Below are 27,556 nucleotides of genomic sequence, written 5' to 3'. Positions count from 1 at the left end.
GATATATTTGACCCCTGTGACCATGACAATAGGTCAAGGTCATTCTCAAACTTTGTTGGGTTCTATCCAAAAAAGCTACCAGACAATTTTAAGATTTATACGTTCCAGTTTTGCAGCAGAGGTCGTTTTAAGTGTTTGACATATTTTACCTCTGTGACATTGATAGTAGTACAAAGTCATTTTTAATTGCAAACTTTGTTGGGCTCCAGAAACCACCAGCCATATATTAAGATTCTGTAACTTTCAGTTCTTCAGGAGTAGTTTTAAGCATTTGACATATTTGACCCCTGTGACCTTGATAGTAGGTCAATGTCATTCTCAAACTTTGTCGGGCCCTTTCCAAAAAAGCTTCTAGCAAAATATTAAGATTCTATACTTTTCAGTTCTTCAGACTATTCGTTTCAAGTGTTTGACACGTTTGAACCCCGTGACCTTGAAAAGAGTGTCAACGTAATTTTTGTTATTAAACTTATTTGTGCTCTTACCAATAATGCTACCAGCCATATATCAAAATTATATACCTTTCAGTTCTTCAGAAGAAATTGTTTTAAGTATTTGACACCTTTGACCCTTGTGACCTTGATAGTAGGTCATAGTCATTTTCGTTCTCAAATTTTGTTGGACTCTTGCCAACGAAGCTATCACCCAGATATCATGATTCTAGGCCTGTCCATTCTTAAGAAGAAGTCGTTCAATGGAAAATTAATGGACAACAACGGAGGGACGACAGACACCGTGCCATGGCAAAAGCCTACTAGCCCTTCGGACAGTTGAGCTTATAAAAAACAAGAGTTATTTGCCAATGAGTTTTAAAAGTTTATTAATCAAACATGCATATAAATAACAATTAAAATATGATTTATTTTATGTACACGAGGTCATTTATTCTCGCACACTGGCAGACCTGCCTTCATTAACATGTCTTTGTATGATGGCCCATACACCTACCTTGACATGTGTTGGTACGACGGTAATGTCACAGACATGCCCACCTTAACATGTCTCTGTATGATGGCCCATACGCCTACCTTAACATGTCTCTGTATGATGGCCCATACGCCTACCTTGACATGTGTTGGTACGAGGTAGCGTCACAGACACACCTAACTTCACATGTCCTGTAACGAGGGTAGCGTCACAGACACGCCTACCTTCACATGTCTTGTAACGACGGTAGCTTCACAGACACGCCTACCTTCACATGTCCTGTAACGAGGGTAGCGTCACAGACACGCCTACCTTCACATGTCTTGTAACAACGGTAGCGTCACAGACACGCCTACCTTCACATGTCCTGTAACGAGGGTAGCGACACAGACACGCCTACCTTCACATGTCTTGTAACAACGGTAGCGTCACAGACACGCCTACCTTCACATGTCCTGTAACGAGGGTATGACAGTAGGATAACATGGTAATATTTGTTCCTTGGAATGACGAAATAAAAACAAAAATGCAAACCAACTGGAATCCCTAATGTCTTATATTTTTTTGTTGGGGTGGTGATTTTAATTTCACGAAATATATTTCGAAAAATTTATGGCATTCTCCATTCTCCAACAAGTATGTGTAACTTCAAATGGACAGCAATATCAGCATAAAAAAAGAATGACATTTACCCTTTCCAAATCGTATTGCTCGTTAGTAAGTTGTTGTGCTCATCCTATTAAGTACTACAAAGCATCTAAAACGATAGGTTCTACGAGAACACACTAACCATATAGTATGGAATATTTTAGAACATACCGGTTCTGTCAGAATCATCATTATGGAGGTAAATAATACAACTGATATACAACTCTCGATCTTATACAAATTAAAATTAGCACATTATCAGTACTTCTCGATTGCTTTCTCTTTGATTGACATCTTGAACGGTTCATTGGGTTGTTTTAACGCTGGAAAAGTCATCTATAAATGTAGATACACGAGATGGGTATAACAAGGAATGTATAAGCATAAATCTAAAATATTTTGAACAAAATCAGAAGATTTTCTTACCGATACCCTAACCATTGGTCTTCATGTCTTACCATCATTATACAGATTTACTTAGCAGAGCACCACACGGTTAATTACATCTTCAGGATTTCTTTTCACCTACCACGAAAGAGAGAAAATATAATCCTAGGTGTCACAAAGTAGATTGTGTTTACACCAGGTACAAAACCAAAATGGTCCAAGCTATCTTACTCATCTTGAAAGAACCAGCTTGTTTCACACAAAAATGGAAATAAGTTGTCATACAAATGATTCACTACTATTTTTTATTTAAGGGCGAGTTGCTCTGTGTCGTAAAATAAATATTAGTATTTTTAATTCTACATCAATGTTCTTGTTCTAGTTTTAAAAAAAAAGCAGAGGATGATTTATTTGGCCAACGTAATTTAGATTGATACATTTCAACCTTAACTCTAACCCCAATCCTAACAAACAGGCCGTAAGAACCAACTTAACACTCCAAAGCACGGGAAAAAATTGTTGTTACATGTTCTTGTGAGAAAAGGTCAGGTGGCACTTGCCTTTCACCAGAAAGATATGGGGTGAAAAGATATGGGGTGACCTGCCTTGACTACGTGGGTTTTCTCCAGGTACTCCGGTTTCCTCCCACATTAAGACCCCCTGCGCTCTTATATCCGTGCCAACAAGATTGATTAATATAAGTTTAAATAACTTGTTTCATAATTGTTGTAAAATAAATAAAGTTTATATAGAAGAGGTGTGATAAAAATAGTTAAATTGACATGGTCATGTCTGTCATAGAATTTTTTTAAATATATTTTATTATAAGTCAGTCTCTCACCTGTTAACTTTAATTTCATTTAATGCTGTTTTATAAGATAAAGGTATAGTAATATAATGCATTTCAATGACATGGAGTAGCTGAACCAATAAACCTTGGACAAAGTATATAGTATATCGTATGTCACGGAAATGAGAATAAACTTGGAACTGATCATTCTTAAAAACCATCCTCAAAAGTAAGGTCATTTTATCTTATAGCTTTTCGTTCTATGTTTCCAAGTGGTGGTTCGGGCTTCCATTTTCAATGACCCCAATTTACTGGCTGATTTATAAGCCGGATGGGCCCTCCAATTGAACACAACCCTGACTTTTCAATATAAATATCATAATTTACATAATATGGAATTGATATACTTAAGATTATTTAATTCCTGAATTTGCCCTTCAAATTTGGGAAACTGTTGGCGTAAAACCTGAGTGTAAATAGACACGTGACAAACAAGTTTTAATACCGAGTACATTGCAGAGATGATATTATCTAATGGTAAGGAAAGATAGTTTATTAATAGTAACATTTGATTGTGTTACCAATACTACATATATTTAATCATAGTAACATTTGATTGTGTTACCAATACTAGATATATTTTATTAATAGTAACATTTGATTGTGTTACCAATACTAGATGTATTTAATTGATAGTAACATTTAATTGTCATCAATGTTTGATGTATTTTCTTGTTTATGTCACCAAAGCTAGATTTGTTTATAATTAGTAACATTTTATTATATCACCAATGCTATATGTATTTATTGATATTTTCATTATCAGGTTTGTTACGTACGTTTATCACATCATTACATCATTTTAATGTTCAATATGAAGTACAATGACGTTATATTGAAATGATACTCACTAAATGACTAGAACTATATGTAGTGTTATTTTCTCTCCATATGGAGAAGTGGGCGGAGATGTGATTACTATGTTTTACTGGTATACTAATCTAGTTTTGTAAACTCATCGGGACGTCATGATCATAAACGTCATAATTTTATGAATATTCAGAGTTTTTGAAGTATTTCCTTTTTTAATATTTAAATTAATAACGGAGCTACTAAGAATACTTATAAAAATGTTAAGTCGCGCCACTCTGTTTGGGGCACATAACAATTAGATAATGCTTTTTCAATTCTTCTCACAAAAAAAAAGTCATAAATATTTCATACGTTTTGTCAAAAGGTTAAATATCAACTCAAACTGGCACTTAAAATTAAAATTACCTCAATATATAACACAAGGCATATCAATATATATAACAAAGAAGATATCAATATATTACAAACTAATTACACAGTCTGTGTGAGATCTACAGATCAATCCTCACGCAGCACATTCACTTGGCTTTGTCCTGTTTATCAAGTATCGTAGCCAAAATATAAGGACATAGAAGGAGCTACTTCTGCAATTCTACACCAAACAAATTAACCTGCGTAGTACGCTCGATCCCCTAGACACCTGCGTTACCTAACGCATGTGTCAAAAACTGAGTAGTTAAGAAGGGGCTCATACAGATATATCCCCCTCAAGTAGGACCTTTTATGTCGACACTTTATAGCCTTAACAGATTACAAACAAAATCAAATCATGTGCAGAACTTGATGTAACCATACTATCATGTAAATATCAACTAAATCTGTCCGCGAGATATATCTGGTGCGGAACTTGATGTAACCATACTATCATGTAAATATCAACTAAATCTGTCCGCGAGATATATCTGGTGCAGAACTTGATGTAACCATACTATCATGTAAAAATCAACTAAATCTGTCCGCGAGATAAATCTGGTGCAGAACTTGATGTAACCATACTATCATGTAAATATCAACTAAAACTGTCCGCGAGATATATCTCGTACACCAGTACTCTACTACCAAAAGTCACACAGATGCACGAACAGAGGGGCAGACCTAAGTGGGGAAAGGGGGGTGTAAAAATGTCAGAAAGGGGCAGACCTAAGTGGGGAAAGGGGGGTGCAAAAATGTCAGAACGGGGCAGACCTAAGTGGGGAAAGGGGGGTGCAAAAATGTCAGAACGGGGCAGACCTAAGTGGGGAAAGGGGGGTGCAAAAATGTCAGAACGGGGCAGACCTAAGTGGGGAAAGGGGGGTGCAAAAATGTCAGAACGGGGCAGACCTAAGTGGGGAAAGGGGGGTGCAAAAATGTCAGAACGGGGCAGACCTAAGTGGGGAAAGGGGGGTGCAAAAATGTCAGAACGGGGCAGACCTAAGTGGGGAAAGGGGGGTGCAAAAATGTCAGAACGGGGCAGACCTAAGTGGGGAAAGGGGGGTGCAAAAATGTCAGAACGGGGCAGACCTAAGTGGGGAAAGGGGGGTGCAAAAATGTCAGAACGGGGCAGACCTAAGTGGGGAAAGGGGGGTGCAAAAATGTCAGAACGGGGCAGACCTAAGTGGGGAAAGGGGGGTGCAAAAATGTCAGAACGGGGCAGACCTAAGTGGGGAAAGGGGGGTATAAAAATGTCAGAGTAAACATTTTGTAACCCAGCATGGTGGAAGTGATGGAACATATGACTTATAAAAATAATCTGACCTCATGTTGTATTCATACGCATCAGTTTTGTAAAGTTTTATATATAATGGTAGGAAATATTCAGATCTCTAATATTATAAGGCAAGTAGGCAGCATAAAACGTCCCCACTTAGTGTATCTTTTATAATTATTTCACAACAGGGTTAAAGATATTACAACCTACTTCTAAACACAACAGAAAATAACGGCTTTAAAGTAGATCATGTGACAATCACAAAACAACCACATACTGATCATGTGACCCTGAAATAGGAGCCCATGATGAACGACCCAAAAGGTGACATGCAAATTGGATCCCGAGAAAACATTGAAAAAATCACAAGCAAAAAAATCAAGGATCACATCACATTCATATGATAAGTCTTGAGGAAATCAATAAAAAATAATTCTGTTTAATACATAAAAATATAATTTAGTATTTTTTTCTAATATTTCAATAACCTTATGAAAATACATGACATGTCTATACAATCACCTCACTGCTGAAAATAAACTACATCAAAACATGTTGGTATCTTATACCTCTAACACAAATTGTAAAACCTATCTTGTATGTGTCCTATAATTCATATACCTTTATCATGAAAGGCTAAATATATTTCTCGTGACAGAAATTGTAAGAAATGCTTCCTATTTCCTAGCAAAAAGCACAAATCTACAAGTGAAACTTTGATTTAAGAAATATGTGTTCACGTTTAGAACCAGTCTGTTATTATATATACACTGGGTCAATTAAACTCCAAGTAAATATATACACCCCATGATTTCAAATTAATAAATATGTTAAAGAGAACAGACAGTATATATACAGATTTAAGCATCCATAGAAATATTGATCAATTACAAATATACAGACACATTTGTCCATTACAAATATACAGACACATTTGTCCATTACATATATACAGACATATTTGTCCATTACATATATACAGACATATTTACCAATACAGCAAAATAACCATTCACATATCCATATATAACTGTCATATAAACACAATGTTATGCATATAAAATTTATTTTTGGGATCTGAAAACTTTCTTACAGCAGAACTGAAGCAGCTAAAAATCTGTACCCTATACCCATTTGGATGTTAAAATATATAAATGTTTTCAGACCAATTATAAACTACAATCTAGGTATTAGAAGCTGTTTCTTCTTTTCCACTAGGGTTTAAAGGTATTGACTTGTTATCAGCTGACCATTGACCAACCCCCCATTCCATTTCTTAGTTTCACAATAATCCAGCTGACAACTCTTTATAATATAAATAATTAATGTTAGGAATACCGGCTAAACAAAAGGCAAATTTCACACTCAACTACCAGGTAGTATCTTTAACTTGATAAAACTAGTGGATTGAGGATCAATACAACAATCCTTTTAAATACCAAACTATAAGATACCATGTAATGTAGTCATGATGATGTAGCCATGGTTATGTAACCATGGTGATGAGTCCTTGGGATGTAACCATGGTGATGAGTCCTTTGGGATGTAACCATGGTGATGAGTCCTTTGGGATGTAACCATGGTGATGAGTCATTAAAAATGTAACCATGGTGATAAGTCCTTGGAGATGTAACCATATGGTGATGAGTCCTTTGGGATGTAACCATGGTGATGAGTCTTTTGGGATGTAACCATGGTGATGAACCTTGGAGATGTAACCATAGGGATGAGTCCTTTGGGATGTAACCATGGTGATGAGTCCTTTGGGATGTAACCATGGTGATGAGTCCTTTGGGATGTAACCATGGTGATGAGTCCTTGGAGATATTACCATGGTGATGAGACCTTGGAGATATTACCATGGTGATGTGTCCTTGGAGATGTAACCATGGTAATGAGTTCTTGGAAATGTAACCATTGTTACATGACTTTGGCGATGTAACCAATCAAATGTGACCATGTTGATGTAATCATGGTAATGACTTTTGTGATGCAACCATGGTAACATGACCATGTTACCGTGGTTATGTGACCATGGTGATGTGACCATGGTGATGTAACCATAGTTATGTTGTCACCCTTGATTCGTCTGCCTCAAAAGCCATAACTTTATCATAGGAAGGAGGAGGAAGGTCGGCAGGATCTGCATTCAAACAATGATAGATAATAAGCATGACTCATACAAATATAATAAACCTGAAGGTAATAGTGTATACTAATATTGCGTATTGCAGAGTTATCTTCTCTTGTTAGCAGGTATTGATTGTTACGTCATTTGTTGTGTGATGAACGTCATTTTTTTTCAAAAATTGATGACGTTATTCTGACAAACAAATGACGTAACAATCCATACCTGCTCTTAAGAGAAGATAACTCTGCAATACGCAAAGACAGAATATACATCTCCGTCTATATTAACGTTGACTGAGCTCGGTACAGAAGGAGATATCAGACGGTCGCTGACTCTTGCTTGTTAACAGTTTCTGTTTGAACATTACCTTTCCATGTCTTTATTGACTCACCTGACTTATATACATCTCCGTCTATATTAACGTTGACTGAGCCCGGTACAGAGGACGGAGAAATCAGACTGTCGCTGACTCTTGGTTGGTCTGTTCGCTGTGACATGGCCAAATCCTGATTATTGTCAGTCTCATCACGTTGTTTCCTTTTACTTCTCATGTGCTGGACAATACACACCACAAATATGATGATAATAACCAACCCAATTAAACCACCTCCTGCTGCTCCTATGATCGTACCCAGCTTAGCATAGGCTGAAAATAGGGTAATACACATCAATTAGGCAACTGAAACAGTGCTTCTCATCTGGTATTCTAACTTCTGATGTAAATTTGGATGGCTAATTTAATGTTTGATAATAACATTTATCAACCATTAATCACTGCTTACAAAACACAGTTTCTATTGTAAATAAAAAATATCCCCTTATACTTATACTTATATGGATATAACAATAATAGATTAATATTTAAGCAAATGTTCATAATTTCTTTATGCTACATTGTATCATGAACATTAAATTCTAGTCTGGCTTTGATAGTTTTCATGTAAAAGATCTGAATTTAAGTTTAATCCATTAGATTCAATTATAATGAAAATGGGTATAAGTAGTTGTTTCCCCTAATTTGATTATTAATTTGATAATACCAACTTGTTTCTATGTGTTTGTATGTGTTCGAATGTCTATGTCTATGCTTGTACCACTGCTTGTTACTATGTTTGGAGAGGGCTTAAATAGCTATGCCTGCTGCCCAATCCATTTGTCCTTTGACAATAAAATTTATAGAAATTGAAAGGTCTAATTTGTCGATTTTCAAAATTTATTATCAACTTCCTTTAAGTGATGCCATTTCAAACTGGCAGATCACTATATTTCATTACTGACAACAATTAAATAAGAAAGAACAATATTTCTATAATATTAGTAACACGTACTGCCTACGGTATATACTGCCTCGGTGTACACTTCTAGTGTCAGTGATGCTGTTGCTGGTTTAAACACATCCGGGAGGAGGTCATCAAACAGACTGGATGGCTTTTTGAGTCGTATAATGAGTTTAGACCCAGGTTCTGTGCACCAGGTGGACGGGGTACTGTAACAGGAGTAGGACTGGAACACACCACAATAAACAAATTACAATCAGTTGTCAGGTCTTTTCTTCATTTATTTTTGAAATCACTGTAGTGATTGCTGGAGAATGTACTTATTCATGTATCTCCTTATCTTATTTTTTTAAATTCACAAACAAATTTCTGTATACCAGATAACTTTTTAATCACTATATTCGTTCAGAGCAAATTTTGCCCTTCACTTATAATCACTATACATTTATATGGTATGCTGTGTAACTTTGAATATAAATTGAGAAGAGATGTTATCATCAATGACTACCTGGTACATGTCGAAATATATCTAAAACAAACAAAAGGCAATACAGTGTATATGAATTAACTATGGATTAAGGTCATTTCTTTGAATCATGGACAATTGAATAACATAAATCATTACTAGTTGAAGTGAAAAATGTAATTTATACATAAATTCCCAATTAGAGTAATTAGTGTTCACAACATTAATTTGACAATTAATTATCAGAAAGTATATTCAGCTCCTTTATTTACTAAGGGTGGATAATCAAATTGGTTCTCTATAATTATAGAGTATTGGTTGGTTTCTCCTGTGGTAGTCTAGGCAAGACTCGAAAGATTTGATAGTTCTTGATAACATCATCTCTGGTGACAGGCTGTTCCAGATGTCAACAGTCCTGTGACAAAATGAATTCATTCTCATCTCTAGGCACGTTATATCCTTAAATAGTTTTATACTCATGACCCCTTGTAACAGTATTGTTTTTCTTTTGAGACATGAACTTGGACCCCTTCGGGATCATATTTCCCTGTCATTAAGTAAAAAGTGTTTAAGTTACAAACATTACACAGTTAAACAGCCTGAAGGAACACATAACTTTGTAATGCTAACTCCCTGAGAGTAAGTTACATGCAACACAGTATGACAGCCTGAAGGAACACATACCTTTGTTATGGTGGCTCCCTGAGAGTAAGTTACATACAACACAGTATGACAGCCTGAAGGAACACATACCTTTGTTATGGTGGCTCCCTGAGAGTAAGTTACATACAACACAGTATGACAGCCTGAAGGAACACATACCTTTGTAATGCTAACTCCCTGAGAGTAAGTTACATACAACACAGTATGACAGCCTGAAGGAACACATACCTTTGTAATGCTAACTCCCTGAGAGTAAGTTACATACAACACAGTATGACAGCCTGAAGGAACACATACCTTTGTAATGCTAACTCCCTGAGAGTAAGTTACATACAACACAGTATGACAGCCTGAAGGAACACATACCTTTGTAATGCTAACTCCCTGAGAGTAAGTTACATACAACACAGTATGACAGCCTGAAGGAACACATACCTTTGTAATGCTAACTCCCTGAGAGTAAGTTACATACAACACAGTATGACAGCCTGAAGGAACACATACCTTTGTAATGCTAACTCCCTGAGAGTAAGTTACATACAACACAGTATGACAGCCTGAAGGAACACATACCTTTGTAATGCTAACTCCCTGAGAGTAAGTTACATACAACACAGTATGACAGCCTGAAGGAACACATACCTTTGTAATGCTAACTCCCTGAGAGTAAGTTACATACAACACAGTATGACAGCCTGAAGGAACACATACCTTTGTAATGCTAACTCCCTGAGAGTAAGTTACATACAACACAGTATGACAGCCTGAAGGAACACATACCTTTGTAATGCTAACTCCCTGAGAGTAAGTTACATACAACACAGTATGACAGCCTGAAGGAACACATACCTTTGTAATGCTAACTCCCTGAGAGTAAGTTACATACAACACAGTATGACAGCCTGAAGGAACACATACCTTTGTAATGCTAACTCCCTGAGAGTAAGTTACATACAACACAGTATGACAGCCTGAAGGAACACATACCTTTGTAATGCTAACTCCCTGAGAGTAAGTTACATACAACACAGTATGACAGCCTGAAGGAACACATACCTTTGTAATGCTAACTCCCTGAGAGTAAGTTACATACAACACAGTATGACAGCCTGAAGGAACACATACCTTTGTAATGCTAACTCCCTGAGAGTAAGTTACATACAACACAGTATGACAGCCTGAAGGAACACATACCTTTGTAATGCTAACTCCCTGAGAGTAAGTTACATACAACACAGTATGACAGCCTGAAGGAACACATACCTTTGTAATGCTAACTCCCTGAGAGTAAGTTACATACAACACAGTATGACAGCCTGAAGGAACACATACCTTTGTAATGCTAACTCCCTGAGAGTAAGTTACATACAACACAGTATGACAGCCTGAAGGAACACATACCTTTGTAATGCTAACTCCCTGAGAGTAAGTTACATACAACACAGTATGACAGCCTGAAGGAACACATACCTTTGTAATGCTAACTCCCTGAGAGTAAGTTACATACAACACAGTATGACAGCCTGAAGGAACACATACCTTTGTAATGCTAACTCCCTGAGAGTAAGTTACATACAACACAGTATGACAGCCTGAAGGAACACATACCTTTGTAATGCTAACTCCCTGAGAGTAAGTTACATACAACACAGTATGACAGCCTGAAGGAACACATACCTTTGTAATGCTAACTCCCTGAGAGTAAGTTACATACAACACAGTATGACAGCCTGAAGGAACACATACCTTTGTAATGCTAACTCCCTGAGAGTAAGTTACATACAACACAGTATGACAGCCTGAAGGAACACATACCTTTGTAATGCTAACTCCCTGAGAGTAAGTTACATACAACACAGTATGACAGCCTGAAGGAACACATACCTTTGTAATGCTAACTCCCTGAGAGTAAGTTACATACAACACAGTATGACAGCCTGAAGGAACACATACCTTTGTAATGCTAACTCCCTGAGAGTAAGTTACATACAACACAGTATGACAGCCTGAAGGAACACATACCTTTGTAATGCTAACTCCCTGAGAGTAAGTTACATACAACACAGTATGACAGCCTGAAGGAACACATACCTTTGTAATGCTAACTCCCTGAGAGTAAGTTACATACAACACAGTATGACAGCCTGAAGGAACACATACCTTTGTAATGCTAACTCCCTGAGAGTAAGTTACATACAACACAGTATGACAGCCTGAAGGAACACATACCTTTGTAATGCTAACTCCCTGAGAGTAAGTTACATACAACACAGTATGACAGCCTGAAGGAACACATACCTTTGTAATGCTAACTCCCTGAGAGTAAGTTACATACAACACAGTTCAACAGCCTGAAGGAACACATACCTTTGCAATGCTAACTCCCAGAGAGTAAGTTACAAACAACATTAATTTGACAGCCTGAAGGAACACATACCTTTGAAATGCTAACTCCCTGAGAGTAAGTTACATACAACACAGTATGACAGCCTGAAGGAACACATACCTTTGTAATGCTAACTCCCAGAGTGTAAGTTACATACAAGACAGTATGAAAGCCTGAAGGAACACATACCTTTGTAATGCTAACTCCCTGAGAGTAAGTTACATACAGCACAGTATGACAGCCTGTATGACAGCCTGAAGGGGCACATACCTTTGCAATGCAAACTCCCTGAGAGTACGTTACATACAACCCAGTATGACAGCCTGTATGACAGCCTGAAGGGGCACATACCTTTGCAATGCTTACTCCCAGAGAGTAAGTTACAAACAAGACAGTATGAAAGCCTGAAGGAACCCATACCTTTGTAATGCTTACTCCCTGAGAGTAAGTTACATACAGCACAGTATGACAGCCTGTATGACAGCCTGAAGGAACACATACCTTTGCAATGCTTACTCCCAGAGAGTAAGTTACAAACAACACAGTTTAACAGCCTGAAGGAACATATACCTTTGTAATGCTAACTACCAGCGAGTAAGTTACAAACAACACAGTTCAACAGCCTGAAGGAACACATACCTTTGTAATGCTAACTCCCTGAGAGTAAGTTACATAAAACACAGTTCATCAGTCTGAAGGAACGCATACCTTTGCAATGCTAACTCCCAGAGAGTAAGTTACAAACAACACAGTTTAACAGCCTGAAGGAACACATACCTTTGTAATGCTAACTACCAGTGAGTAAGTTACAAACAACACAGTTCAACAGCCTGAAGGAACACATACCTTTGCAATGATGGCTCCCTCAGAGTAAGTTAACTTCACATCACAGTCCTTCACTCTGTATGATATAGTTTTCACACACACCTTGTACAGGTCTTGCAGGTCTTCACCTACACCCTACAGCCAAATTGTATTGTAATAGATAAATACGTTACAAGACAGGTATGTAATAACAGAAACAAATTTTTATAGATAAAAGTGGTCAAATAAGTTACAAGAAAGGTATGTAACAGTAGAAACAAATTGTAATAGATAAAAGTGGTCAAATATCTTATATCTAAAAAAGGCATTTCTTAATCATGAAAACATGACTATCTGTATAAGACTCCCTGTATCAGACTACCTGTATAAGGCTCCCCGTATAAGACTCCCTGTATAAGACTCCCTGTATAAGACTACATGTATAAGACTCCCAGTATCAGACTCCCTGTATAAGACTCCCTGTATAAGACTACCTGTATAAGACGACCTGCATAAGACGCCCTGTATAAGACTCCCTGTATAGGACTCCCTGTATAAGACTCCCTGTATAAGCCTCCCTAAATAGGACTACCTGTATAAGACTCCCTGTACAAGACTCCCTGTATAAGACTCCCTGTATAGGACTCCCTGTATAAGACTCCCTGTATAAGACTGCATGTATAAGCCTCCCCGTATTAGACTCCCTGTATAAGACTCCCTGTATAAGACTATCTGTATAGGACTACCTGTACAAGACTATCTGTATAAGAGTACCTGTATAAGGAAACAGACCACCTTGTATATTAAGTCTCCCTGTATAAGACTCCCTGTATAAGACTATCTGTATAGGACTACCTGTACAAGACTATCTGTATAAGAGTACCTGTATAAGGAAACAGACCACCTTGTATATTAAGTCTCCCTGTATAAGACTCCCTGTATAAGACTACCTGTATAAGACTCTCAGTATAAGACTCCCTGTATAAGACTACCTGTATAAGAATACCTGTATAAGACTCCCTGTATAAGACTCCCTATATAGGACTACCTGTATAAGACTACCTGTATAAGACAATCTGTATAAGACTCCCTGTATAAGACTTCCTGTATAAGACTACCTGTATAAGACTTCCTGTATAGGACTATCTGTATAAGACTATCTGTACAAGACTATCTGTATAAGACTACCTGTATAAGGAAACAGACCACCTTGTATAAGTCGCCTAGGTAAACAGACCATTTTATATATTTATATATATAAGTTTTATAGGTTAACAGACCATTACCTATAAGTCTAAAAAGAAAACATAAATTTTAAGTCAAATATACAAACAGATATATAGCTAAAGAGTTAAACTAGAATATCAATTACAGCTACACTAAACATTTCAATTTACTTAGTACAAAAGTTTGCATCATAACTCACTTTGAAGTATGCTCCACAATGCTCAACTGAAGGATCGTTCCATACAATAACTATATTGTTACCGGGTTCCAACTTCTCTGGCCGCCCTGATTGGGAGGATGAACAGTAATTTTGATCGAGTGTAACTGAAAAAAAAGAAAAATGGTGTCAAGGAAGTTTATATATATGGTTGCAGGGCATAGTATGTAAATAGTTACCAGATATTGTTTGTGTATGGTTACCAAAGGTAGTTTGTGTATGGTTACCAAAGGTAGTTTGTGTATGGATACCAGGCTTAACGATATATATGGTTGCTGTACATAGCTTGTGTATGGTTGGCAGGCACATTCTTGTGTATTGTTGCCAGATTATTATTTTTTTATATGGGTGCCAAACTTGTTTTGTGTATGGTTGGCAGATTTACTTCATCTATGGGTGCCAAACTTGTTTTGTGTATGGTTGGCAGATTTACCTTTTGCATGGGTGCCAAACTTGTTTTGTGTATGGTTGGCAGATTTACTTTATGTGTGGATGCCAAACTTGTTTTGTGTATGGTTGGCAGATTTGCTTCATGTATGGGTGCAAACTTGTTTTGTGTATGATTGGCAGATTTACTTTATGTATGGGAGCCAAACTTGTTTTGTGTATGGTTGGCAGATTTACCTTTTGCATGGGTGCCAAACTTGTTTTGTGTATGGTTGGCATATTTACTTCATCTATGGGTGCCAAACTTGTTTTGTGTATGGTTTGCAGATTTAATTTATGTATAGGTGCCAAACTTGTTTTGTGTATGATTGGCAGATTTACTTAATGTATGGGTGCCAAACTTGTTTTGTGTATGTTTGGCAGATTTACTTCATCTATGGGTGCCAAACTTGTTTGTGTATGGTTGGCAGATTTACCTTTTGCATGGGTGCCAACCTTGTTTTGTGTATGGTTGGCAGATTTACTTTTTGTATGGGTGCCAAACTTGTTTTGTGTATGGTTGACAGATTTACTTTATGTATGTGTGCCAAACTTATTTTGTGTATGGTTGGCAGATTTATTTTGTGTATGGGTGCCAAATTTGTTTTGTGTATGGTTGGCAGATTTACTTTATGAACAGGTGCCAACTTGTTTTGTGTATGATTGGCAGATTTACTTAATGTATGGGTGCCAAACTTGTTTTGTGTATGTTTGGCAGATTTACTTCATCTATGGGTGCCAAACTTGTTTGTGTATGGTTGGCAGATTTACCTTTTGCATGGGTGCCAAACTTGTTTTGTGTATGGTTGGCACATTTACCTTTTGCATGGGTGCCAAACTTGTTTTGTGTATGGTTGACAGATTTACTTTATGTATGGATGCCAAACTGATTTTGTGTATGGTTGGCAGATTTACTTTTTGTATGGGTACCAAACTTGTTTTGTGTATGGTTGGCAGATTTGCTTCATCTATGGGTGCCAAACTTGTTTTGTGTATGGTTTGCAGATTTAATTTATGTATAGGTGCCAAACTTGTTTTGTGTATGGTTGTCAGATTTACTTTATGTATGGGTGCCAAACTTATTTTGTGTATGGTTGACAGATTTACTTTATGTATGGATGCCAAACTGATTTTGTGTATGGTTGGCAGATTTACTTTTTGTATGGGTACCAAACTTGTTTTGTGTATGGTTGGCAGATTTCCTTTATGTATGGATGCCAAACTGATTTTGTGTATGGTTGGCAGATTTACTTTTTGTATGGGTACCAAACTTGTTTTGTGTATGGTTGGCAGATTTAATTTTTGTATAGGTGCCAAACTTGTTTTGTGTATGATTGGCAGATTTACTTTATGTATGGGAGCCAAACTTGTTTTGTGTATGGTTGGCAGATTCACTTTATGTATAGGTGCCAAACTTGTTTTGTGTATGGTTGTCAGATTTACTTTATGTATGGGTGCCAAACTTATTTTGTGTATGGTTGACAGATTTACTTTATGTATGTGTGCCAAACTTATTTTGTGTATGGTTGGCAGATTTATTTTATGTATGTGTGCCAAACTTATTTTGTGTATGGTTGGCAGATTTATTTTGTGTATGGTTGGCAGATTTACTTTTTGTATGGGTGCCAAACTTGTTTTGTGTATGGTTTGCAGATTTAATTTATGTATAGGTGCCAAACTTGTTTTGTGTATGATTGGCAGATTTACTTTATGCACGGGTGCCAAACTTATTTTGTGTATGGTTGGCAGATTTACTTTATGAACAGGTGCCAACTTGTTTTGTGTATGATTGGCAGATTTACTTTATGTATGGGTGCCAAGCTTGTTTTGTGTATGGTTGGCAGATTTACTTTATGAACAGGTGCCAACTTGTTTTGTGTATGATTGGCAGATTTACTTAATGTATGGGTGCCAAACTTGTTTTGTGTATGGTTGGCATATTTACTTCATGTATGGGTGCCAAACTTGTTTTGTGTATGGTTGGCAGATTTACTTCATGTATGGGTGCAAACTTGTTTTGTGTATGATTGGCAGATTTACTTTATGCATGGGTGCTAAACTTATTTTGTGTATGGTTGGCAGATTTATTTTGTGTATGGTTGCCAAATTTGTTTTGTGTATGGTTGGCAGATTTGTTTTGTGTATGGTTGCTGGACTTGTTTTGTATATGGTTGCAAGAATTATTTTGTGTATGGTTGCCAGATTTATTTTGTGTATGGTTGCCAGATTTATTTTGTGTATGGTTGCCAGATGATTTCGTGTATGGTTGCCAGGCAAAAAATGTGTATGGTTACTAGGTGTAGTTTGTGTATGGTTGCCAGGCAAAATTTTTGTGCATGGTTGCTAGGTGTAGTTTGTGTATGATGTCCAGGCATAGTTTTTNGCAGATTTACTTTATGTATGTGTGCCAAACTTATTTTGTGTATGGTTGGCAGATTTACTTTTTGTATGGGTGCCAAACTTGTTTTGTGTATGATTGGCAGATTTACTTTATGTATGGTTTCCAAACTTATTTTGTGTATTGTTGGCAGATTTATTTTGTGTATGGTTGCCAAATTTGTTTTGTGTATGGTTGCCAAATTTGTTTTGTGTATGGTTGCCAGATGATTTCGGGTATGGTTGCCAGGCATAGGTTTTGTATGGTTGCTTGGTGCAGTTTGTGTATGGTTTCCAGGCATAGTTTTTGGATGGTTGCTAGGTGTAGTTTGTGTATGGTTGCCAGGCAAAGTTTTTTTATATTTGCTAGGTGTAGTTTGTGTATGGTGTCCAGCAATAGTTTTTGAATGGTTGCTAGGTGTAGTTTGTGTATGGTGTCCAGGCATAGTTTTTGAATGGTTGCTAGGTGTAGTTTGTGTATAGTGTCCAGGCTTAGTTTTTGGATGGTTGCTAGGTGTAATTTGTGTATGGTTGCCAGGCAAAGTTTTTGTATGGTCGCTAGTTGTAGTTTGTGTATGGTGTCCAGGTATAGTTTTTGAATGGTTGCTAGGTGTAGTTTGTGTATGGTTGCCAGGCTTAGTTTTTGGATGGTTGCTAGGTGTAGTTTGTGTATGGTGTCCAGGCATAGTTTTTGAATGGTTGCTAGGTGAAGTTTGGGTATGGTTGCCAGGCATTGTTTTTGTATGGTTGCTAGGTGTAGTTTGTGAATGGTTGCCAGGTATAGTTTTTGTATGGTTGCTAGGTGTACTTTGTGTATTGTTACCAGGTGTTGTTTGTGTACATGCATGGTTACCAGGTTTAGTTTGTGTATTGTTGCCAGGAAGCCTTGTTGGTATGTGGTTGTCAAGCTTACTTTTTGTATGATGGCCAGGCATAGTTTGTGTATGGTTACCAAATGTTGATTGAGTATGGCTCAATGGTTGCCATGGGTAGATTGCATACGGTTACGTATACTACGCATAGTTTTTCATGTGGTTGCAAGATTCAGTTTTATATTGCTGCCATTGGTTAATTGGTTTCAGATGTTCTCAAGAGTGTACATGTTTTCCAAGGTAAAAAAACCTTTTTAATGAGTATTGAAAATAGCTTAAAATTACATAAACCAGGATAATCTAATAAAAAAGAATTTCTTCGTTTCTACTGAGTGGAAATGCATGTTTTTTTAACAGTTCTTCCATTTGCTGCTGCAGCAGTGATATTGATGAATGTATCTGTCGTTGAATAAAGCCAAACAAAACTGTAAAATGTAGATTGAACCTACTGGTTTTCCTGTTAGCTGTGTTCTGTGGCAAGAATGTGACAACAAGAACCAGGATGGGAACCATAAATGGCTTCATGTCATTATCACCCTGCAGATAGAAACATCAATATCCATCACAAACATTTTATATAATAACATTAATTATATTTAATACAACATCACACAGCTACATATCTATGATAACGTGCAAACTCTCTGAAGAGGACTTAACCGTGGACCAGGATCATTCTAGAGGGTTTCAAAGAGAGCAATGGGAGGGAGGGGAATGTGCCCAGCAAAACATGGAACATGTGACAGAGACTATCCATAGGGAGAGAATCATACAGATCAACAGCTTAGCGAACAGGTAACACTGCAAAAGGCAAGTTTGTCTGTGTTATCCACTTCCAAGGTTCAGGGCAAAATGTCACTGATGATCTTTGGGTTAGCGATAGGTCACAAAGGGCACTATAAGCATCGGAAGGATCTAAACAGAAAAGTTGTTGGATTACAGATTGTAAGAAAGCCAAAGAGTGTCCTCAGGCCCATGCCTTTTGCCTCTGTATTGATTAGATCTTTGATGAGAGACTCCCATCTGGTAATACCGGTAAGGAAGTGTTGGTGCTGTGGAATAAGGCACTCCAACACCACCAGGCTACCACAGCTAATGTCCAAATTCAGGAATGATATGCCGAAACTTGTCAAGATGCGACATCTCCTGACTGTAAAAATACAACTGGATCATGTCGGAGACATAGCCAGAGGCCATGATAGCAGTAAGTTCCCACATTGACTAGCTTCCATCAACTTTGTTGCCGCATTATTCAATTGGGAGGCTGCTCTAATGTAGCCAGAGGTTCACACACTAGATGGAAATGTTCGCTTTACTCTTAATTAGGATGTTGCCACAGAATTTGCTTGTGGGTCATGGGCTTCCTTTCTTTGTCCTTAATTGTAGAAGAGTAGACACTGACAAGAAGGACGAGTTGGACAGAGTACCTGTTCATCCTTTGTGATCCAGAACCTAACCTTGTGTTCATAGTACGCTTTAGACTTGTCTAAGGATATGGTTGCTGCTATGCATATGGGCCTCCATATACATTGTAATTATACATCAACAAGAGGCCCATGGGCCTTAACGGTCACCTGATATATTTACACAGAGAGTTGATTTGGTTTTTAACATGAACAGAAAAATTATTCATAGTGACAAAAAACAATAAAACCACCTTATTCAATATCTAGCATACAGATGTAAGACTAAATAGTATTTGAAACTAGCACCTCCGATTCTAAACAAGGAAAATGAAGAAATTTTAGCACACTGACTCTTTTGGGCCCCACCCTACAGCCCTTGGAGTAGGGCTGGCTCAAAATTTTCAAAGTATCAAACTGTCAACTCAGGGTTATAATTCCAATCAAGTTATTAACATGTAATATTCAAAGTAACATTTGCCATTATAAACCATAATAAATCAGGGTCATAAAATTCACAATTTTGGTAGAGCAACTTAAGACCCTTCAATCTATGAAGAGTGTTTGATTCTACCATTACTGGGTCTTGAGAAGAAGATTTGTGAAATTTCAGTCAATTCGACCCTTTTTGTCCCATCCCATCAGCCCCGGGGGATCAGTCAGGGCTCATATGTGCATACCATCAAACTGCTACCTAATACTGATAATGCTAACCTAAATTGAATTACTTCCAATGGAAATTAAACAAATGTTGGTCCAAAATGTGATTTCCCTATATAAACAATAGTAAAGTTTACCCCCTCCCCAGGGGTAAACATGAGACCCCAGGGTCAAGAAGTTCACAATTTTGGTAAAGCACCTTAATACCCTTCCATCTATGAAGAGTATTTGATTCTACCATATCTGGGTCTTGAGAAGAAGATTTTTGAAATTTTAGTCAATTCAACCCTTTTTGGCCCCGCCCCTCAGGCCCCTGGGGGCTGGGGACCATATAATTCACAATTTTGGTTGACCTTTGGCCATGGAAGGTTTCTGCAAAATTTCATTGAAATTGGTTTGGGGAAGCACGACGCACTACGGACGCCGGACAAAAGGCGATCGCAATAGGTCACTTGAGACTTTGTCTCAGGTGACCTAAAAAGCATAATTTTAAAATTGATCAAGGGAGCAAGGAACGTTTTCAGCGTCTCCAGTAACCATCACATCAGGAACAGGTGACGGAGATTTCAGAGATTGAGCTGGACCCAAGTGAGGATATAAGAGACGTCCAGTACCTGGTAAATGGCATAATCGAGGGCTTACATAATTAACTTAAATTAAGAAAATCCTACTGATGTTCCAAATCTGTTACACTCGAAATCTGTAATAATCTTGAATATTAGTCCTTCTTGTCAGTTCAACATATAGTGCAGGGGGGGACCCAGAAATCAATTTTGGGTGTTGGCCAAAATTTTATCTTAGAAAAGGACAGATTTTTGCACTTATCTAGAACTAATAAATTATAATTTTCGTGTAGGTTGTACATGATACTACTTTCTGGCACCAAAAAATATATAACAAAGAACTTCATTATTTCTGAGATTGTGACAATTATATTCTCCCTGCCGAGCGGAGTGAGGCTAAAGAATTATCGGACATTATTTCTATTGTCAAACAGATCGAATGAGGCGTAGAATAGTTTTCTGAGGTTGCGGTAATGTTCCAGGTTATATTTTATAACGTAGAGTATTTATATTTTATGATGGCCGAGCAGAGCGAGTGTTAACAAATTCTCTAAAAAATTGTAGATTTTTGGTTAAAAGAATCGGATTTATTTTGTCATACACCATAAAATGTAAATATGAATTATGATTTAATTGTTTGTCTTTTATAGTGAAATAGTATGCATACATATGTACAAGGGCAACTCCTAATGAAAAGGATGTACACGCCAGGCTTTGATGCCAACATTGGTTATTATTCACCTGATAAAGTGATGCGAAGGAGGGTGCTTTATTGTTGCTTTATTATTGAAAATACAGGTTTATCTATCATGAAATGGACTCTACCTTAGAAATAACACTTTACCTATATATATATACCTAATTCCAACAGATGGTTTAATCTCTCTCAACTGAAAGGGTACCACGAAACAAGTTTTATTTATTCACTCCGACACACTTACGTGTGTAACAAGAGGTCACATACATATATAGTAAATATGATACATGGCGTGTGATGTACACAATTACAACATTGTATATAGCATAGTTACATATAGAAGGAGCACAACCTTGTACAGAAATTAAGTTCATATATTTTCAAGCTTTTATAGGAAACTACAAAGTTTTGTGTAAATTTTTACAAAGGGTGATTATTACATTAGAACAATAAGATAAGGTAGAGTCAGTCCGGTAAGCCTTGACCACTGACCTTACTGGATCCCCTACTAATATATAGACAATAGAGGATTAATCCCCTATTGTTTAGAGTATAAGTACTGGACTCCTTGTTTGGGCAACACCCTTAGGCATATATAGATATTCAAACTGCTGGCAAGGGGAAGCCATAGAAAATCTGACTTCAAGGGATGGTTGATATTAGAAGGAAATCCCATATGAAACAGAGGAAAATCTTCAAAAACCTAGGTCCAGATTATTTTTGGACACAGAAAAAAGGGTGTTGCCCGGGCAACTAGGGCAACATCCCTGGGTCCCTGAAGTGCTTTTAATTACTTTAATTGGCCATTGCAAATGATATACATGTATGTGGTTGTTTCACCAGCAGCAAGCCCTACTAAATATACCCAGAAGGTAGCATAATAGGGATTTGTTTGTCATCATTTCATCAGCAGCTCATGATTGTGTTGAAGGAGGGAGAAGTTTTAGAGTAGCAGAACTGGATTGGGTAGATCATCAAAGACCAGGTGCATGTAGCTCAGTTGGTAAAAGTAGGGGTTAATCATCTCTCTAAGAGTTTGGAGTTCATGGGTTCCAATCCATGTCTGGGGCCTGTTCGTTTACTTTATGTGGACCAAACTGTTTTTCTGTTTTTAAATGTAACATTTCGAGCATTAATAACTTCTTATTGTCAAGACCAGTCCTATATAAATAGACGAGACTGTAGGCCTAGCGTATTATACATGTGAGCTAGTGGAAATGTAACCAGTAAAGGGACACACATCATTAAAAAAGTGATTCAAAACACTTCTAACTGTAAACACCGAAAATGTGAATCACTCATAGTCACAGTCATATCGGTCATATGTCTCAGATATCGACTGCCGTTGAACTTAACCGGATGGCACAGGTTAACCTAAGGATAAAAAACGCTTACTTTGCTTCAATACGTTTCCCAATAAATTAACTGGCATACAAACCTCGTACAGAGGGAAATCTGGAACACAGCGACAGTAGTTGAGTTTAGATGGGTCAGACGGATAAAGTGTCAATGGGTTTCCTATGCCAATCTGTATCACAAAATAGCTTGACCCCATTAGGTGTTTCACTAAAAGCGACAACTAGCTAAGCTAACAAATATTGACAACAAGCGTCCTTTCCTCCGACAGCAGTAATTTACAGTTCCGTTGAGCCGGATAGGTATTATTTGACAAAATACTACAAACAGTATCTATGTAGAAACACAATTTCATTATTATTTCTTATTTACATCACCCATAAATGTAATAATGAAAAATTTCGATAATGTAATTTTATGTAAAGGCAGTGTTGAGGCCCTTGAACCTTTCCGTTAAAATAGGCTGTAATTAGTTTCCCCATATCTATAAATAGACTTAGAAGAGGAAAAGCAGAAGAGAAAGTAGAAGGACGAAGGACTCGTCTTTTTTTCTCTCGAATGCGTGAGTTTCATGATGTTTTTAAGGTTGAACTATGAGAAGTGGTCGACTAAGGTAACCTTTCATACCGTCGTTTTGATTTCATCAAATAACTGTAACAAGGTTGTACATGCAATAGTTCGATGAGCTAGATCAAGTTAGGTAACATGACCCGCCCATTTTGCCATTGTTGTTACTGTGCTATGTAATGTCATTGACTTGCCCGCCAAACGTTGTCCCCAACATCAGCCAAGCGGGATCAGTAGGATGGACAGGCCTTATGTTCTTTCATTTGAACAACGAACCTTTGCATAACATACCAGTTGCAGGAAAAAGCATATCTGAAAGATTACAGAATTCCACTGTAGTTTTTCATATATTTGTAGGATCTGATCACAGGCACCTGCATCTGGTGTGTAAATGTGTGAAAATATAAATTAGTCTGCAAACCTAATAGTCAATAGTAGTGTGGGAAGGCAAACTATTTTATATTTTCTCATATTTACACACCAGATGCAGACGTCTGTGGTCAACTGGGGCGCTTCTGTCAACAACCAGGTAGCTCAATTGGTAGAGTGCCCATCTAGAGTTTAGAGGGTCCTGTGTTTGAATCCCAGGGCCTGTTCATTTATGCAGAACAACCGGTTCGTCTGTTTTTAAATGTATTTTTTTTTATAAATCCTGGCAGACATGCATTAGTTTATGCAGGCCTTGCAAGGCTTTTTTTAAGACTTGCCTGAAAACAGCTTTTAATAACTATGTCTGACCTTATTTCATAAACAAACAACTCTGGTCCAACTGGTTCAACTGTTTGGATCACGATCAACGAAAGCAGCCACTGTCTGGCCATACATAATTTCCCTCTCCTAGCTGTTACATACAGTAACCTCACCTTAATTTCCTTTCTGACATAACAATAGTCAGACTGAGCCAGGGAGCTATCACAGTTCAACAGCAGGTCAATTGGTACATGGATATGTATTGTGATCGGAGGTCAAGCTAGGGTTTATATATACCTGATGTTTGGCCCCATTTCTTTTTTCTCTCGCAATATTGCTGTTGATATCTTGTGTATTTCATCTTAATTACTTTGTCATAAAAGATCTGCAAGGTTATATGGTCTCTTTTCAGAAATGAATTATCAAAACTATTGTCAGGCAGGAAAAAAAGTTTGAAATGTATAGGATCAGTTTTTGGCAGTGATTGCTATCTGTACGTTCTCTAGGTCTACACCCTTGCAATATGTCATGACAAAATCTAAGGTGCAAAGGTTTTGTGTGTGCCACCATGTGAATGGTACAACTCAAATATCCTGAAAACTGTTACAGAATCCTTCATACATTTATAATTTCTTTGATGCAAAATAAATGGCATCATACATATTGCATAGTTACTCAGTAATCCACATATGTATCAGCTTAGCGATTCACTCACTTTCAACTTCACAGTCACAGGTTTTTATAATATTTAGGTAAAGGGGAACAATTTTTGTATAAACGTTGGTTGTGGCCCCCCCTGGGACCTGAGGGGCGGGCCCAATAGGGGGAATAGAGGGAAAACCTTTAAAATCCTTCTTCTACCATAGGGATTAAGGGATTTTATCCTAATTTAGTCTGGAGCATCCTTGGGCCAAGGGGACTCAATTTTGTATAAACTTTGGGTATGATACCCCTAGGGGCATAGGGGTGGGGCTCTGTTTGAAGTTTGTTCTCGCTATATCTCAAGTACTGGATGGATCTTTCTGAAATTTCATATGTACTTGCAGCACCTACCATGGAGTGCTATATCTTTACTTCATACCAATTATTTTAAACATAGTCAGGTGAGTGATACAGGCCCTCTGGGCCTCTTGTTTCTTTAGCCAGTCATATGGCTTACTTTGAGCCTTTGACTTTATCATGTATTATGCTAGGATGCAGAGAAGATAAGTATATCAAAATGAAGAACCTATGGATTTTGAAGGTGGTTTTGCATGTAGCACCTTCCCTCCTAATATACTTGTTGTGGTGTGGTGGTACATGTATACTGTATCACTTCCCTCTTAATAGTCTTGTTGTGGTGGTACATGTATACTGTATCCCTTCCCTCCTAATAGTCTTGTTGTGGTGGTACATGTATACTGTATCCCTTCCCTCCTAATAGTCTTATTGTGGTGGTACATGTATACAGTATCCCTTCCCTCCTAATAGACTTGTGGTGGTACATGTATACTGTATCCCTTCCCTCCTTATAGTCTTGTTGTGGTGGTACATGTATAATGTATCCCTTCCCTCCTAATAGACTTGTTGTGGTGGTACATGTATACTGTATCCCTTCCCTCCTAAAAGTCTTGCTGTGGTGGTACATGTATACTGTATCCCTTCCCTCCTAATAGTCTTGCTGTGGTGGTACATGTATTCTGTATCCCTTCCCTCCTTATAGTCTTGTTTTGGTGGTACATGTATAATGTATCCTTTCCCTCCTAATAGACTTGATGTGGTGGTACATGTATTCTGTATCCCTTCCCTCCTAATGCACTTGTTGTGGGGGTACATGTATACTGTATCCATTCCCTCCTAATAGTCTTCTTGTGGTCGTACATGTATACAGTATCCCTTCCCTCCTACTAGACTTGTTGTGGTGGTTCATGTATTCTGTATCCCTTCCCTCCTAACAGACTTGTTGTGGTGGTTCATGTATTCTGTATCCCTTCCCTCCTACTAGACTTGTTGTGGTGGTATATGCATACTGTATCCCTTCCCTTCTTATAGTCTTGTTGTGGTTGTACATGTATAATGTATCCTTTCCCTCCTAATAGACTTGTGGTGGTACATGTATGCTGTATCCCTTCCCTCCTACTAGACTTGTTGTGGTGGTACATGTATACTGTATCCCTTCCCTCCTAATGCACTTGTTGTGGTGGTACATGTATACTGTATCCCTTCCCTCCTAATAGACTTGTTGTGGTGGTACATGTATACTGTATCCCTTCCCTCCTAATAGTCTTGTTGTGGTGGTACATGTATACTGTATCCCTTCCCTCCTAATAGACTTGTTGTGGTGGTACATGTATACTGTATCCCTTCCCTCCTAATAGACTTGTTGTGGTGGTACATGTATACTGTATCCCTTCCCTCCTAATAGACTTGTTGTGGTGGTACATGTATACTGTATCCCTTCCCTCCTAATAGACTTGTTGTGGTGGTACATGTATACTGTATCCCTTCCCTCCTAATAGACTTGTTGTGGTGGTACATGTATACTGTATCCCTTCCCTCCTAATAGACTTGTTGTGGTGGTACATGTATACTGTATCCCTTCCCTCCTAATAGACTTGTTGTGGTGGTACATGTATACTGTATCCCTTCCCTCCTAATAGACTTGTTGTGGTGGTACATGTATACTGTATCCCTTCCCTCCTAATAGACTTGTTGTGGTGGTACATGTATACTGTATCCCTTCCCTCCTAATAGACTTGTTGTGGTGGTACATGTATACTGTATCCCTTCCCTCCTAATAGACTTGTTGTGGTGGTACATGTATACTGTATCCCTTCCCTCCTAATAGACTTGTTGTGGTGGTACATGTATACTGTATCCCTTCCCTCCTAATAGACTTGTTGTGGTGGTACATGTATACTGTATCCCTTCCCTCCTAATAGACTTGTTGTGGTGGTACATGTATACTGTATCCCTTCCCTCCTAATAGACTTGTTGTGGTGGTACATGTATACTGTATCCCTTCCCTCCTAATAGACTTGTTGTGGTGGTACATGTATACTGTATCCCTTCCCTCCTAATAGACTTGTTGTGGTGGTACATGTATACTGTATCCCTTCCCTCCTAATAGACTTGTTGTGGTGGTACATGTATACTGTATCCCTTCCCTCCTAATAGTCTTGTTGTGGTGGTACATGTATACATGTATACTGTTTGGGGGATTATGTTGTTGATCTACCTTCGACTTTAAGTTGAGGAGATTTCGTGTGATAACGGTCAGTATTATCTGCCTTATCTATACCTATAATCTTAAAAACAAACCAACCTGAAGTTATACAATATGGTCATATCTCCTTGATAAAGACATGCAGTAGCTATATACATAGGTTCAGTATATAGAGGAGTAGATCGCTCCGAAAATTTGACAACCTGAACTTGTCCACACTGTTGGAATTACTTCTTTGCCCCATATATATATATATAT

The 27,556-nt window shown here is 37.7% G+C and overlaps 2 protein-coding genes across 3 annotated transcripts in view; one reads left to right on the top strand and one right to left on the bottom strand.

Moving 5' to 3' along the window:
• Nucleotides 1-809: 809 nt before the first annotated feature.
• On the bottom strand, nucleotides 810-23,035 carry LOC110446208. The gene is made up of 7 exons (XM_021491245.1): nucleotides 22,919-23,035; nucleotides 18,607-18,694; nucleotides 14,466-14,590; nucleotides 13,082-13,195; nucleotides 8,772-8,946; nucleotides 7,835-8,089; nucleotides 810-7,455 (listed from the first exon to the last, which is right to left on the bottom strand). The coding sequence occupies exons 1-7, from the start codon at nucleotides 23,033-23,035 to the stop codon at nucleotides 7,379-7,381; spliced, it is 951 nt and encodes a 316-aa protein (XP_021346920.1). The 3' UTR covers nucleotides 810-7,378.
• Nucleotides 23,036-23,331: 296 nt separating this feature from the next.
• LOC110446300 (serine/threonine-protein phosphatase 6 regulatory ankyrin repeat subunit C-like) overlaps nucleotides 23,332-27,556 on the top strand; it is a 15,260-nt gene continuing 11,035 nt past the window's right edge. The window contains exon 1 of one of the 2 annotated variants that reach the window (XM_021491380.1): nucleotides 23,332-23,398. The gene's annotated coding sequence lies outside the window, so the exon portion shown is untranslated. Of the gene's footprint in view, nucleotides 23,450-27,556 lie in introns of both variants that reach the window. The other variant, XM_021491388.1, reaches the window with a different exon arrangement.

This window comes from Mizuhopecten yessoensis, unplaced genomic scaffold (genome assembly GCF_002113885.1).
Source record: "Mizuhopecten yessoensis strain PY_sf001 unplaced genomic scaffold, ASM211388v2 scaffold309, whole genome shotgun sequence".
In the NCBI taxonomy this organism is placed as follows: domain Eukaryota; kingdom Metazoa; phylum Mollusca; class Bivalvia; order Pectinida; family Pectinidae; genus Mizuhopecten; species Mizuhopecten yessoensis.
This window is presented reverse-complemented; position numbering and strand designations above follow the sequence as displayed.